The 15512-nt window shown below is 40.7% G+C and overlaps 1 protein-coding gene across 8 annotated transcripts in view; it reads left to right on the top strand.

Annotated features, from left to right (window-relative positions):
- igsf9ba (immunoglobulin superfamily, member 9Ba) overlaps positions 1–14041 on the top strand; it is a 66205-nt gene extending 52164 nt beyond the window's left edge. Inside the window, exons 12-21 of one of the 8 annotated variants that reach the window (XR_014208622.1) lie at positions 1335–1458; positions 1724–1899; positions 1995–2221; positions 3034–3118; positions 3752–3913; positions 4141–4186; positions 4813–4899; positions 5471–7117; positions 7708–9247; positions 9416–9433. Coding sequence is in view for 7 of the 8 variants with exons in the window: in XM_082179584.1 (XP_082035710.1) it covers positions 1335–1458; positions 1724–1899; positions 1995–2221; positions 3034–3118; positions 3752–3913; positions 4141–4186; positions 4813–4899; positions 5471–7117; positions 9117–9247; positions 9416–9636 (2906 nt within the window). In the remaining variant the exon portion in view is untranslated. Of the gene's footprint in view, positions 1–1334; positions 1459–1723; positions 1900–1994; positions 2222–3033; positions 3119–3751; positions 3914–4140; positions 4187–4812; positions 4900–5470; positions 7118–7707; positions 9260–9415 lie in introns of those variants that run through there. The other 7 variants (XM_082179585.1, XM_082179584.1, XM_082179588.1 and 4 more) reach the window with 7 other exon arrangements.
- Positions 14042–15512: the final 1471 nt, after the last annotated feature.

Here is a 15512-nt window from a genome sequence, read left to right as displayed (position 1 = left end):
TCTACGTAACTACATTTTTAAATAGGTATATGTACTCTTTACTACTATAGATTTGTGATGAGTAATGCAATTACTCGTTACATTTTGCATGGAATTGATATCGCCATCTACAGGGCATCGAAGGAACTATGTTTTGTGCATATATTTTATTTATCCATTATATTGAAGAGACCTTTTTGAAGGATATTGGTTTACATATGCCCTTTTGCAATATGGAGGTGTTTAGTTTTATTTCGACACATCAACAGTTTTTAAAATAAACATAGTTTATTTTCACCTGGCGCGAAGAGGAGTGCATTCAAATTGTTTAATGCACAGCTAGCCGTGGATTATCCCGCTTATACCATGGTAATTTGCCAGCATTGACTATTTAAAGCTGTTATTTATGTTTGCAGTTCAATATTTGACCTGAAGGGTAAAAATAAGTTATTTTCATCAGTTACAGCTCGTTAGATCTAGCATTCTGTCCGCTTTGAATCAGACGTAAAGTAGTCCGTAAGATTACATTTATTTGAATGAATGAATTATAGCATTTATTTGAATTCATATGAGAGAGAGAGAGAGAGAGAGAGAGAGAGAGAGATGTGTGTGTGTGTGAATTACCAGTGTCTGTATAGCGTCTCTCTTTATTAATAATGAAGCTGTGAGTTGAATTACTTCAAAACCAGCGATGTTAGCCCAGTTGCTGAGAAATATAATGTAGCGATTCAGTAGCGAAGCTATTTTATTACAAAAAGTTGCGGGCAGCATTGATAACAAGTTTCTGTGCTCCTGAATGTTTCTGTGTGTGCATGATCACAGCATGATCTCCGAGTGACGTATGCGTGTGTGCGCTTCCATGAAAACAGCACATTAATATAGAACTGTGATTAAACTGACTTGGAAGTACCTGTGCATTAAACTGTTTTATTGTATATCTTCCAGCCAATCTGAGTCGAGTATTCAGCAAGACCATAGTATAAGAGATAAAATACTTAATTACTGTTAAAATCAGATATTGCCCCTGGTTTCACAGACAAGGCTTAAGCCTAGTCCCAGGGTAAAATGGATGGTTTAGCTGTTTTAACTGAAAGCAACTTGCTCTGACATATCTCTAAATACTACTTAAATGCCCTAATTGAACTAAGGCCTTATCCTGGCTTAATCTAAGCCCTGTCTGTGAAACCAGGCCTAAGACTTTTACTCAAGTTGTACTGGAATTGGTGACTTGTAACTTTTAATGGAGTCATTTTCGCTTTAAGGTACTTTTTACACAAGTATGGTTTTTAGGTACTCTTTACACCTCTGAATTTAAAGGTTGAAATCACTGCTAATTAAAAATGACCCTATTTCAGGCACTAGTCCACATGCGCCAACTAATGTCCACGTGTCAGCATCCACAAGCTCCGCTAACGTTTCCTGGGAACCTGGATATGACGGAGGCTTTGAACAGACGTTCTCGGTCTGGTATGGCCCGGTGTAAGTCATGCCAGAACCCCCTCTAAATATAGTTCCTTCCTCACTTTTTCTACATATACTCGTGAATTAGTCTAGTAATTTTTTTTCCCATTGTGTTAAAGCACTTATTATGAATTGCAAATGCAATGAATCAGTGGGACAGTTTAAGATCAATTCATTTACATTTCACTGTATTTCAAGAAATACTGAATGTGATATGCTTGACAAACTCAGATTTTTAAGGTAACATGCATTTTTAATGCAACCCTTTGTTAAAATCCAATAGGAAGGTGAAGAATGATTTAGGGCCACATGATTGGCTGTCCATACCTGTGCCCGGCTCTCAGACTTGGTTGATGGTCCAGGGGTTGGAGTTAAAGACTGCCTATCAATTCAGTGTGCTGGCCCAGAACAAGCTGGGCACCGGCCCCTTCAGTGAGGTAGTCACTGTGACTACAGGAGGTAGGCGGTACTTCATTACAAACTCTATTGTGTAATGGACCAATGAATGACCCTCCACATGAGATGTACTTACAACCTCTTTTTATCTTTCCTAGGGTATCCCATAAGTACCCCTGAACCACTGGTGCTTCTAACTCCACCACGGTGCCTCACAGCCAACCGGACACAGCAGGGTGTATTGTTGACATGGCTTTCTCCGGCCAATCACTCTTCACCAATCGACCGTTACATCATTGAGTTTCGTCTGGGAGAAAGGTGGGAGGTTCTGGATGACTTGATTCCTGCCACTGAGACTGAGATCATAGCAAGAGACCTCATTCAGGTAACACTTACTGTGTTAATGTCACTACTAATATCCACGTAAATCCCTTTTTAATGCAATTAATGCTGCCACTGGGGTTTTGTAGAAAATAGAATCAAATACATTTATATTTATAGTATACACTAACATGCAAAAGTTTGGGATCAGTAAGATTTTGTTAATTAATACTTTTACAAAATATTCTACAAAAAGTTACAAACTATTTATTTTTCTAATACATGCTGTTTTTTTGTTGTTTTTTTTACTTTATTCGTCAATCAAAAAAAAAAATGCATCATGGTTTCCACAAAAATATTAAGCAACACAACTGTTTTCAACATTGATAATAAGAAATCAGCATATTAGAACGATTTCTGAAGGATCATGTGATAAAGGAATAATGGCAGCTGAAAATTAAGCTTTGACATCATTTATTTTTTATATAGTGTCTGTGTGTGTTTGTATGTATACTCTTTAAGTAACCCATCAATAATATAGGTGGAGTTAAAGTTACGATTATTTGCAATTTGAAACCCTACTTCTGTAATGTGAAAATTGTATTTAAAAAAATATTGATATATATAATTTCAAGTTAAAATGAGTGATTTCCATGCGTTTGTGTCAGAGCATGGCAGCTCTGTGATTATTGAGAGAGCTGCAGTGAGGGAATGCATTTCAGCTGAAAAGCTCAAAGGATGTCATTTTAATTCAGTCTGACATACAGTGGAGTCTGCTACAAATGTTCTTGTTACAAATCTGTTGGTAGATCTGACACTTCAACCTGTTGGCCTCACAGGATTTGTGACCCACTGACCTGTTTCTCTGTCTCCCAGGACTCTTGGTATGAATTCCGAGCGCTAGCTGTAATGGATGATCTTGTCAGTGAGAGCAGTAATGTGGTGGGAGTTTCAAGTACAGGTGAGAATAAGGGGCATAGTTAAAATGCACAAATTCATTGCTTTAGCCACCTTGAGCTTAACTGCCCCCTGCTGCTCATTGTAGTTAGTGCCCTACTGTATTCCTTTTCTTCATCTTTTTTTTTGCTGTGTAGATGCAATACAGAGTAATCATGCACCTATTTTTTTGGAGGGGGCAACAATGGCAGTCCTGGCTCATTTAAGATATGAACAAAAAAAACTTTTTAACAAAGCTAATGTAAAGCTAAAATTGCTTACTGATTGAGCTAATACATTTTAATAGATCACCATGCATTTTCATTTAAATTAAAAAGCTGAAATTTTCAATTTAGATTTTATTTCTGCCACAGTGTTTTAGATAAACTCAATAAACTTAATTATTAAAGATACTGATTTGTTTTTGGAAGTTGCATTCAAAATCCACTTGGGTTAAAAAAATTGAAAGCCGCGCGCCCCCTCGATCTAAATAGGCAATCTGATAGGCTGCAGTTATGTTAACATTTTGCTATAGTTTGCTTTGTAATGCACACTAACTGAATCACAGTCAACAATCACGTTAACCTGCTTTGTGAATACACGCTTGCTGCATTCATCCATCCTAATTTCATGTTTCGGAGTCTGTCTCCTCTCTCAGACCCCTTCCCTCCCACAGAGATCTCTGACGAGGGGCTGGCCAGGCCAGTGGTGGCCGGCATCGTGGCCACCATTTGTTTCTTGGCAGCTGCCATCCTTTTCAGCACGCTTGCTGCGTGCTTCGTCAACAAACAGCATCGCCGCAAGCTCAAACGCAAGCGAGGTGAGTCCTTCAAAACTCCAAGACACTGTCTCTCTTTTGCATTCCTGGTTTAAAGCTGAAATGTATCATTTCTGCACTACTGTTGTTGCGTATAACAAATTTAAAGGATTGGTGATTTTTTTTTGTGTGCAATTTTTACATTTGACCAGCTTCAGCATTGCAGTGGTTGAGATAAAGATATGAAGCATATTGTCATGCTGATGTGGCATTGTGTGATTTGCCCTTAGATCCTCCACTATCGATTACGCACACAAGGAAAAGCATTGAATCTCCGTAAGTATCAGTGCATGGTAACATCCATTATACTTTGCACTTCTGCAAATCTGTTGACTACCAGGCACATGGCTTGAGAGAGAGAAAGACAGAGAGAGAGCATGTACAGTTTGGGAAATCAAACAGCTGACCCTAGCAGCTGCTGTGTTAACGTGAGGGATGCATGGAGGAGGATTTGAGTGGTCACTAAAGTGGCTGCTATAAATGCATCTGTGCTTACCCCTGCTTTTCAGCAGTGAGATGCATTGATTTACCATTACAAACAATCTTCTCAAGCTTTTTCTTTTTTTTTTTGCCGTCCAGTCAGGTTGTGATAGAACCTTTCAATAGTGCAAGAACAAATTTATGAACATGATGCTTACCCCCCAGCTTCTCTGAATCGATCAGTGCAGGCATGGCAGCATGTCACTCTTACATTTAACCAGAGATAAAGGAAGGGGAACATTAAGGGTAGCACCTCCAACCCAGTTGAAACTGGGATTCACGCTCTTATCTGATTCCATTGTGGTCTTAATAGAGCTGCAGTCTCATGCTCCCATCCCACCCATTTCCACATAGCAGTGTGGAACCATAGTCTGGTTGACGGCCGACTCTGCCCCGTCTCTGTTGTGTTTTTGTCACCGCAGGCCTCCTCTTACCCCCTTGCCTGGCATTGAGCCCTACTGGGAAGAGCCAGACAGGAGCAGCTACAGGCCCCCATCTACCAGCCCTCAGTGAGTGCTTGCACCTGTATCTCTCTCTGCAGCAGGCGCTAACATGCGCCTGTCTGCCGTAGCTGCATGTTTTCAGTTAGTGGTGCAGAGCTAAAATGCTTCTGTGGGGGAATAGACAACTTCAGCCCACAGCTGCTCCTAATTTTGACACTTGTTTGACCGTTTAAAGTCAGGAAGATGGATTATTATTGAAGAGTTGGGTGAAGATATAGTTTAGCTGATATTTTGTTGGCCCACTGGTGCCTGTATAAATGTATGTGTTTCTGTGTCCTGTCCCCATTCTGTTGTTCTCCATTATGTCTCATCCTGACATCGTCTTTCAGTTTTATTAGACAAGATGGCCAATAAATAAAGGTCAATGTTTAATGTAATCACTATTATGAAAACAGCTGCATGGATAAAGGCTAATTTCTCTTTTTTTTCATTTAGAATGTGTAATATCATGCCATTTCCTTTTGATTATATTCCACATGTCTAAATATGGAGTGGTTCTTGTTTTTATAGTGCTGATTTTAAGTTCTGGTATTCCACAGGGCTTGGCCCTAAGCCCCATGTCTTTTTTGATTGATAGGCTGTCCTCTGGGAAGATCAGTCCTGAGAGCATTGCTTCCTCCCGGCCCCCATCTCTGGCCAGCGTGGGTGGCCACAGTCTATACGTTAAGAAGTTGCCAAGCCCCAGGAAAGAGAAAGAGCTTTCCCTCTATAAGAAAACCAAGAGAGCAATAACCAGTAAGAAGTACAGCGTGTCCAAGCACGAGTCTGAGGTTACCACGCCCATCGAGCTGATCAGCCGTGGACCCGATGGAAGATTCATCATGGACCCCAGTGGCATCGACACATCCCTCAAGCCCAGACGCATTGAGGGTTTTCCCTTTGTGGAGGAATCAGACTTGTATCCTGAGTTCCGCCAATCAGATGAGGAGAACGATGACCCAGGGCCCCTACCCCCAGTCATGGCCACCCTCAGGCCCCAGATATCCCCTGTGTCCTCCAGCCAGGAGTCCTACATGCAGCCCCCAGCCTACAGCCCCCGGTTCCAGAGACCCATGGAAGGTATGAGCATCTCGGAGGGTAGTCGGCTTCAGGCCACAGGGCAGAGCCGGGTCTCCCATTTTCACAGGGTCTTCCCTCCAGGCCCCTTCTATGGCTATCTAGGTAGTGGTGCTGAGGTGGAGCTTCACCCTCCGTTTTACATGCCTGATGTTAGTCCACGTAGCTCTGCCATGTCCTCCTCACCTTCATACCCCCCCGAGGGGCCGTTTCGCCATCCCACCATCCCAGAGGAGAGGGAGGAGCTGAGGATCCATCAGTACGGTGCCTCCGGCCACGCCCTCCCACTGGTGCATAGCCCTCCCTCCTCTCGCTCAACCGAGATCTGGCAGCCTCCTGACTTCCCCTTTCTGGGTCAGGAGGGTCCCCGTCTCACTCTTCCACCACGTCATTCCTCATATCTCCACCGGGACCTCCCCGAGCCCCCGCCATACCCCTCCCATAGTCGCACTCTTAGCACCACCTCTCAGCTCCCTTCAAGCTCTGCTTTCCTCCAGCTGGAGGCCCCTAGAGCCCAACTGAGCAGATCTCCCGGCAGGTTCCCGCCTCAGGGCCCTTCAGCCAAGCATATAACTATGCAACAGGCCCAGACTCTGGGGCAGTTGAGACACACTGCCCACGGTATGGGCGTACCAGTGTTGCCTTACTTAGGCGCCACGGCTCGCATGGGGAGCCCAAGCACACTGCACAGTGAGAGCTCGGACGGCTGGAGGTCCGAGGCCCAGCCTTGGCTGAGCCCCAGGGCAGCACGAAGGATGGATCTCGGCCTGCAGCAGGTGGTCCTGCAACCGTCACGACTCTCCCCACTGACCCAGACCCCTCCCAGCTCACACGCCGGCTCTCCAGACATTCTCGTCCGCCCTCCTCCCCGTCCCAGCATCCTGCGGTCTTCCCGCTCTCAAGAGATGCCCGAGAGTGCCCGTCACCCTGCCAGTGTCTCCTTTTCCCGAAGGTCTCTCTCCTCTTCCCCTGCCACTTCACCTACCCAAAGCCAGAGTGGCCAGCGGCCCAGCCTCAGCTATCGTGCCCACATGGCCTTTGCCACAGCCGCGGCCAGCTACCCCTCCCAGTCCCCTTCACCCCCCACGGAGAGCAGTGATGCTTTCGGCCAGATGCCATCTCAGAGAAGGACAGATGAGGAGATGCTCCCCTCAGAACCCTCTCCAGGGTAGGTGAACCGTACCATTGGAGGCTCCAAAATGACAAAGGAGTTCGTTATTCATCATCTGTGCCGCAAAAGCAAAGCTACCATGCTTTTGCGTTTTTTGATAAAAATATTTTTACATGTACATCTTACTATAAACTATTTACATATGCACAAATGTCCATGTCCTCCAGTATAACTCCTTATTGGGTTCACAGGATAAATTTCCATTCATTTTTGATTTTCTTCAAATCCTATTCTCCTTTAACCTTTAAACAGTGTAATCTTGATATAAGAAATTATTGTAGTGTTTAACATTTCTCATGGTTAAGGATTTTCTAGTGCATCCATGATGATCCCATGGCTCTTCCTTCTTTGTCCTCTTTTGTGGGCTGATCACATCACTCACCCTCTCCAACTCATTTCCTTCCATTTCTCTCACTTCCTCTAACTCAGGGCTTTGACCATCACGGTGGCCTTCTTAGGCGGCCTTTGTTGCCAGGGATGAGTGTGCTCTCATCTCTTGCAACACTCATCCTCATAATAGAGTAGAGACGGCGCTTTTCTCTGGAGACACTGGTAGTCTTACCCTCTCTGTTTTTGATTGATCTCAGCTATCTGGGCAGCATTGTTGTGACCAGGTCCTCTACACCACAATAGGTAAGGGTCGAATCCATGTCTGAAAGGGGAGGGGTTTGCAGGCGGGGATCTTAAATCATTCTCATTTAAAGGGGAATGACTTTTTTAGAAGATTTTTTTCATTACATGATAACAATTATACACTATCTTTTTTGGTAAATATCCTGAAAATTTGTATTGCTGGTATATAAACAATGCCATTTTTTAGCCTTTTTCAGCACTGCTTTTCAAAGCATCTCTGTGATCATTACTTTTTTTTTTCTCCAGGAAATGTTGCACTTGCGCCCTTTGAGAGGCACACTTGGATATTCCCCTTTAAAAATTTGTTTCCATGTACAAAAATATCATGCATGCCTTTTCTAAATACTCTTTCTCGATGCCGAATCAGTAACAGCAGTTCTCAAACTAAAATTTCTTATCACATTTTGTCGTCCTAGTGGTTTGGTTCCTTTCTTTTATGTGACTGTTCTTTACTGGCCATTCTCCCCTCCCTGCCATCTCTTCTCCTGTCAGCATGGTGAAGCCACTGTACAGTGTATTCATGGTAACCAGAGTGTGTTTGATGTGGCGAACTTTAGTGCTCAGTCATGTCTACCTCCCCCTCTATTAATCACTTTCACTTTCTCTTTCCACAGCCTCAGCAGCAGGGGAGACTGTCTGTAAACGCTTTGTGTTTCTGTGCCTTGTGAATCCATGAGTTGTTGCCTGACTCTTCAGTATGGACGTTTGAGTGTCATGATCTCTGCCATGATAGAGGAATGGCATGTGCGATTAAAGACAACACTTTACAGGAAATGTGACCCCTGTGGTCAGTTTAATAGGAAACCAGTGAGCTTACTGGGAAACAGGAGATTTTGGCTAATTGTAATTTGATTGGACAGTGCTGGCAGCATGGCAGCAGTGTACAACATGAGGTAAAAGGTTTATTCATGTTAATTTAGGTGTATTCTGTATTAAATGAGTGGGGGGGGGGAAATGCTAAATTCAACTCACCAGACTAACTGAACTAATACAATGTGCTTTTAATTTGCAGATACCCATCTAATGAAGAAGAGTTTTTGTTTTTCAAAAAATAAATGTGATTTGATATTTAATATTCATGCTGATGACCAATGAAAAGTGGCAAAAAAGTCCAATGATAAACAGTATTTTAATATCTAACAAGGCTTTTCTTGCAATTCGCCAAAAGTTGATCAGTTGCTAAATTGCACAGTACATGATGTTGATGAATGGTACTTTTGTCATGAAGGCTTTAACAGCGCATTTGGCTTTGGGCAGCCAAACAAAGGCTAAATCTCAGTTTGATCAGGAGTAGTTCATCAAAGCGTATAGTGCACCCTGGTGGCGGTGTGAAGTAATGCATAATTGTGTTTGTCTCACACAGGGAGCATTTAGGTGCAGTGAGAGTCCCTGCAGGGTCTGAGAGCTTTGAAGCACTGATATATTATTGTATTAATAAAGCCAAGAAATCATCAGCCAACAAGAACAACAACTCCAGATTCAAGAAAAGGACAGGTCAGTTTCACCCGTACATTACATACTGGGAGAAATGGACATGTTATCAGCCCTGACACCTTAACATCGTGGCAGCGAGGTTTGCATGCACAGGCAACTCTCACATTTTCTTCTGAAAATGTAAAAATCTTTTCTGTTGCTGTGTCTCATCTGCTCTGCTGTCTTCAGATGTGTCCACCTCTCAGACCCAGCAGCCGCATGCATCTCAGGCCTCTGAGCAAAGAGAACATCTCAGCTCTCCCTCAAAGAAAAAGTGGAAAAGTACACTTAGAAAGTCCCCCTGTCTCCATCTGTCCTCTCTGCTGCGCTGGCTTCACCCCAGAGAAGACAGAAAATCCCTGCTGGCCAGTATGGACCCTGCCCCCTCAAACTATGGTTCTCTGCTCTGAGGGCCCCCCCAAAACTCACTAAAACTTATCCTATGGGGCGGATCGTCTTCTTGTCCATTAGCAAAAACGTATAATGGACAAGCTCTCAGTACTGTTTTGTAATCAGTCTAAACTAGATACAATTTATTATGTTCTTCGGTTGGCACAATATACTACACATATCTGTATTTTCTGTAAATTTACACTAAGGAAAAACATACAGGGGTGCTCTTTTAGAAGAAACAGAAAACTGGGACAGGACAAAAGCTTTTCTTTTGATAATAAAAAGAAAAAAATAGCATTCCATTACATGCTAGGAAAAATCTTGCTGGTCATAACGTCGTCAGAACTGTGTATATTGTGAAGGATAGAGAGTTAAATGCTCTGTACAAATATGTCTCTCAAGACGTGATAGTTACTACAGGGTTTCTTTTCTTCCTTCTACAAAATATACCTCAAAAGAGAGAAAAATAAAGAAAAGGAATAAATAATCTGGAACATATTTCAGCACTTCTACCATATTTTGTGCAAGCTAGCATATTTCATTTTGGATGACATGTTGTCTGTTTGTGGCAAAGCTTGACAGAACCGGAGGGAATAATGTAAACCCAGAAATTGATTTTCTTTTAATTGGTTTATAACATATTAAACATAAAATATAAAGCACAGAATATCATTGAAATTGTAAGCTTCAAAAGAATGGCTGCAGTACTAGACTTGTCCTGCAATATTTAAACAGATATTCACACTTTTGTATTCCATGCAAAGGCAGGTGAAACTGAAAACATGCTTTCTTAATTATTTTTTGAACAATTTACATTATTTTTGAAGAAAAAGAAAAAAATTGGACAGCTTTAAGGCACTTTTTATCTGTGGTTGGAGGTAGATTAATAATAGCCCCCTGCTAAAAAAAATATTCAGGTACACGTTCAATTTTAGAAATATGCTTTTTGACATGTTCAGATGACATAAGTGGAAATGTAATATTTAAACTGAAGTACAATTACTTGGTCCTTGTCTTGCACAAATGTAGTTAGAAGTGGTGAAATGCATTATTAATCTTTCCGTCACTTCCTTGAAGTAAATAATTTGTTATATGTTGCTTTGGACACAGTACAAAAAAAGGAAGTACAGTAGATATTGTGCAGACTAATGAAGACATCAATATAAAATAGAAAAGTGAAATAGTCCTTACTCTGATCAGTAAAAAAAAAAAAAAAAGAAGATGTTCTTGGGTTACTTTCTACCTACAAAAGTGAACCTTCAAAAGTAGCTTGACTCTTTTTGAAAACAATTTCAGTAATTGTATTGTAATCTTTACTATTTGTCATCCATCACGACTCATCTGATGACATAGCAATGTTTGTTATTTGAATTAATGATGAGTTTAGAAGGATGTTTATTGTCTCTAGAGTTCACTAACAGCTGCTGATTTGCTACCTACAGTACAGTGAAAGCTAATTGAGCATATGCTAGTTTAGTTTAACCGATGGTGAATGTATGATTTGCTCATAGAAGATCAGATTTATCTGAATATTTTCAATGTGATGTTTTCTCTCTTTTAGCTCGTTTACGCGCCAATGCGATTACTCCAAAATGAATCTTCTTCTGTGAATGGAATTTAATAATGAGGAAACTGAATGAAATCTCATGCAGTACTTGAATAAGGCTGAATATACAAGCAGGAAACGCTGGGATGAATTTCTTTGTATAGAGATTCGTAGTAGCCTTTTTGAGTTTAAAAGATTTGACTTAAGTGCCCAAAGGGTTTACTTTGTCTTTTCTTTCTCTTTCTTTTAATACAACTATTTTACTCGACATGAAAACGAATGCTCAAACATCTCACTGCAGTATATTTGAGCTATTCAGTATTAGGTCAGTATATTTACATCATTACTACACTGTTAAAATTGTGTACATTACTAAAAATTGTCCCAGTCAACTTGACTCATAAAAAAGTTAAAAATTGCTTAACTTATTTTGACAAGATTCAATTCACTTTTTTATGTAATTTAAGTTGAAATGACTTAAACATCTAAGTTGATTGTACTTAAAAATTTAAGGCAGCAACTTTTTTTCTTTTTTACAGTGTAGCTTTTCCATGTGGTGCAATTCACAAGGCTGCTTTAATCGTGTAGTCTCTGAGAGGAGAGGGCAGTGTTCATTTTTTTTGTTGATATTCTTGAATACCTGCCTTTAGCTGTCGGAAGAAAAGTGTTAAAGTTAGACTTAACTGTTTTTTTTCGCTACGTGTTTTGTCAAGTTCAGTCAAGAACTCGTTGCTAATAAGTCCTACAACAACCACATAATGTTTACATGATCTAGAAATATAACGTGCAAGGATGTAGGCACATTGTACACATTATGACTTGGTGCTATGTCTTTTTGAACTCGTGGTGCTGTGGTTCAGAGGTTAACACGCACAGTCCTCTGTCTTTAACTAAACTAGCTCCGTCGTGATTTCCGTTGTCGAGTTCTTCTGGTGAGTAGGGCCGCAAGCAATAAAACCTCTCTCACAGGGCAGGTCCTGTGCGCTCACTATCTTTCAGTATGGAAACCGTTAAAGGTGTTCAATAAGGATCGGCTTTGACATTCAGTATGTGCTTACGTTATCGCGTGAACGTTCGCTGTCACCATGAATAAAAACCTGCGTATTTAGAAGGGTTTATAAAGACGAACTTGCCAGTCTCGTGGAGGCAGCATATCAAATGTATAATCCATGAAATGTACCCACGGTATGATAGTAATTTTTTTCATTTAGCATGGAAATACCTGGCAACTCAAGCAGGTGGAGGTCAGATGCGTCGAGCGGCGGCATTTCTGTTTTATAGTGTTTTTCATGGACACGGTGGAGCGATGCATCCTCGAATAAAGCTGCCACGCTGATTTAAGATGCAGGTGCAGTGTCGCTGTATATCTGTGGATGGTGATTGACGGCATTTTATTCAGCTCCTCTGTGGTCTTTGTAGGGAGAACCCGACTGAAACGTTTCTCTTGTTGAATATGATAGCCTACTGTACAGGTAGACACGCCCCCTTTTTGCTTCTGTAAGAGGGCTCATTTGCAGGAAGTGTCATATCAACTCTTTGATTGCCTGTATTCAGTTTTGTGCTTACTTCTTATGGTGCTTCGTGAAACTTTATTTCCCTTTTTTTTTGTTTTTGATTGAACAGAACTAACCTTACATAATCAAGATATTTCACTCGTCTGTCTCGTTTCAGATAATGTACATCTTTTTGTTCTTGATTCTTTTGCTGTTCATATTAACCAGCACTGAAAACTTAGAATGTAATACTGCATTATGCACTAATTTATGACTGTTTTAACATTAAACCTCATACTTAGAGCTTATTGGAAGCATATTTCAAATTGCATTTTTTGTGCTTTTTAACTGCTTTTGAATTTGTGTTGTACATTGTTTAGAGATTATATTATCTGAATGATGTGTTCTGGGCAAACATGTTTTCCATCCCGATTACCCTACATGCAAATGTATAAGAGACTGTTCTTATGTTAAGAAAAAGATGATAAATTGACAGATTTATTTGATTGACTGATTCTTTTGTTAAATCTCATTTATTTCAGGTATTATTCTTAAAACAGTATGGTGCTGTACCAAAGCCTTATGTACAATATTATTATGATGTATTGTTTGATTCTTCTGCCACTGCTAAGGAATTCTCCAACAAATTGCTACAACTCTGATTATAAAACAAGGTGCGGTGTGCCTCTATCTTCTCGTCTTTGATTAGTAGGCCTACTTGATAGTATTTTTCATGGGCATTCGGTGTCTCCACATACTCAGATGTTAAGATATGGTGCCTGGTGTGTCTTCATGCTGCTAGGAGTAAATGTTAAAGATGTTTCGTATCTGTACTACCAACTTCTGAAGTATGACATTGACCTCCACAATAACTCAGCTGGACACTTTGATTCAGCATCTTGATATTAAAAGGGAACAACCCTGCAGTAAGCAATGGCATTTTTAAAGAATAAAGGAAATCCCATTGTTATTTTTATTCTATTGCTTTAATTAATTTTTTTTAATTTTTCATTTTTTTCATTTTTTTATTTCAGTCTTGCTCTAGAGTAGGCCTAAGACCCCAATCAAAAAGAATATGCTATCCTGACAAATGAATTGTCCTTCGAGAGTTACGTCAATACCAGATCTGGGAATGAAACATATGGAGTGTAAAATATGTGTGTGTGCGTGTGCGCGTGTGCGCGTGTGCTGTCTTTAACAGCCCAACTGAAGTTATGTACTAGTGGAGCCGTTCAATTTGCATTGTTTACATCACCAGATGCCCAGATATGCACATTTTGGCAAGCTCTATTAGGTTGACATTTTTCAACGCTTTGGTCCATGTAATAACCCCGTAAAACTTTTTTTGTATTTTGATATAATAAAAAAATATATAAGAGTGTGTTTTTATTTCTGTAAGAGTGATCTTTTGACTGTTAGTACCTGAAGTGACCACTAGAGGCCACTAATGCATAATGTTAAATCTGAATGGCTGATTTTAAAACTTATGTTTCTACATTAAACAAAATCCCTTACAGGGAAGGTGTTTTTCTAAAGTCTGCCACAATGACTGATACTGCTGTCATATATAAAAATCATCCAGGTATAAAGTCCTAAACCAGCTCAACTCCCTCTCACACACCTGTTTATCTGAAGTGAGTGACTAACACATAGACTGTGCCATGGCATAAGTCTCGTGGCCAACGCCTTGCCATTGGCCAGATGACTTAACAATTATCATCATGATGATGATGATGATTATGATTTCTCAAGAAGTTGTGACAGACTCTGCTCAGTTCTATTGTCTTTTGGCCATTTTTGCCTTAAAGCTGCCGTCGGCAAGTCTGGCAGATTGGGTCGATTAGCCAAAATTTTGAATGTTTACAACTCTCATGCCCCTCCCCACTACCAGCGAGCACCCTCCCATCGAGGTCGTGCTCGTCAGTGCGTCACTGTGCGTGTGTACCTGATTTTCTGTGAACGCGTCCGTCTCTTCAGCATCTATCAACACCATGGACTCGGAGGTAGGCTGCCCTGGCTAATCTATCCATAGATAGCAATAACCGAGGAATTGGAAGCTTGTTAGTCGATTTTCTCTCCGCCATCACGCTTCATGCAATCTCCAAGCGAACTTCAGGCGTGTCGTGTGCATGTGATATTGTAACGTGCGCGTCTGCGCGAGGGAGAGGGGATCTGTGGCGTGTGCACGACCTGTGATTGACAGTCAGATATCACACCCCCCTGCGCTGATTGGACCTGATGAAGCGGGAGCGCTGGATTTTTGCAAAACAAATAACACGCTCCAGGTGGAGTTAGAAGCTCGGGTTTTTTTCTAAAACCACCTTATTTATGTTGTTCTGTCGGATTATAGTGTCGATTACACTGAATATGATCAAAAAAATGTTGCCGACGGCAGCTTTAATGAACCAGTTATGACATCTGTCCATTCAGCATGTTACGCAGCTGGATAAAGTGTTTTTTAAATCTAAGAATCAAATTTGACCTGACATACGATATCTTTGTTTATATGATATTCCATGAAAGAAAGAAAATATTAAAGTGATAGTTCACCCAAAAATGAAAATTCAGTCATCATTTACTAGTTGGTCCAAATCTGTATGAGTTTCTTTCTTCTGCTAAACACAAAGAAATTTTGAAGAATGTTTGTAACCAAACAGTTGTGACTTGTGAGGCACCATTGAGTCAATTCATTTTTGGGTGAACTATCCCTTTTAAGATTTGAAAAGACAAGAGGGTGAATAGATGTATGTAATTTTCTCTTAAAACACGTGTCTAAAGTTGTATCCCAAAAATGTTTACTATTTATTTGAACTCAAATAATTATTTCATCAGTATTCAATGGGGGAGAAAATGA

The sequence above is a fragment of the Leuciscus leuciscus genome (genome assembly GCF_965113295.1).
Source record: "Leuciscus leuciscus genome assembly, chromosome: 9".
Taxonomy (NCBI): domain Eukaryota; kingdom Metazoa; phylum Chordata; class Actinopteri; order Cypriniformes; family Leuciscidae; genus Leuciscus; species Leuciscus leuciscus.
This window is presented reverse-complemented; position numbering and strand designations above follow the sequence as displayed.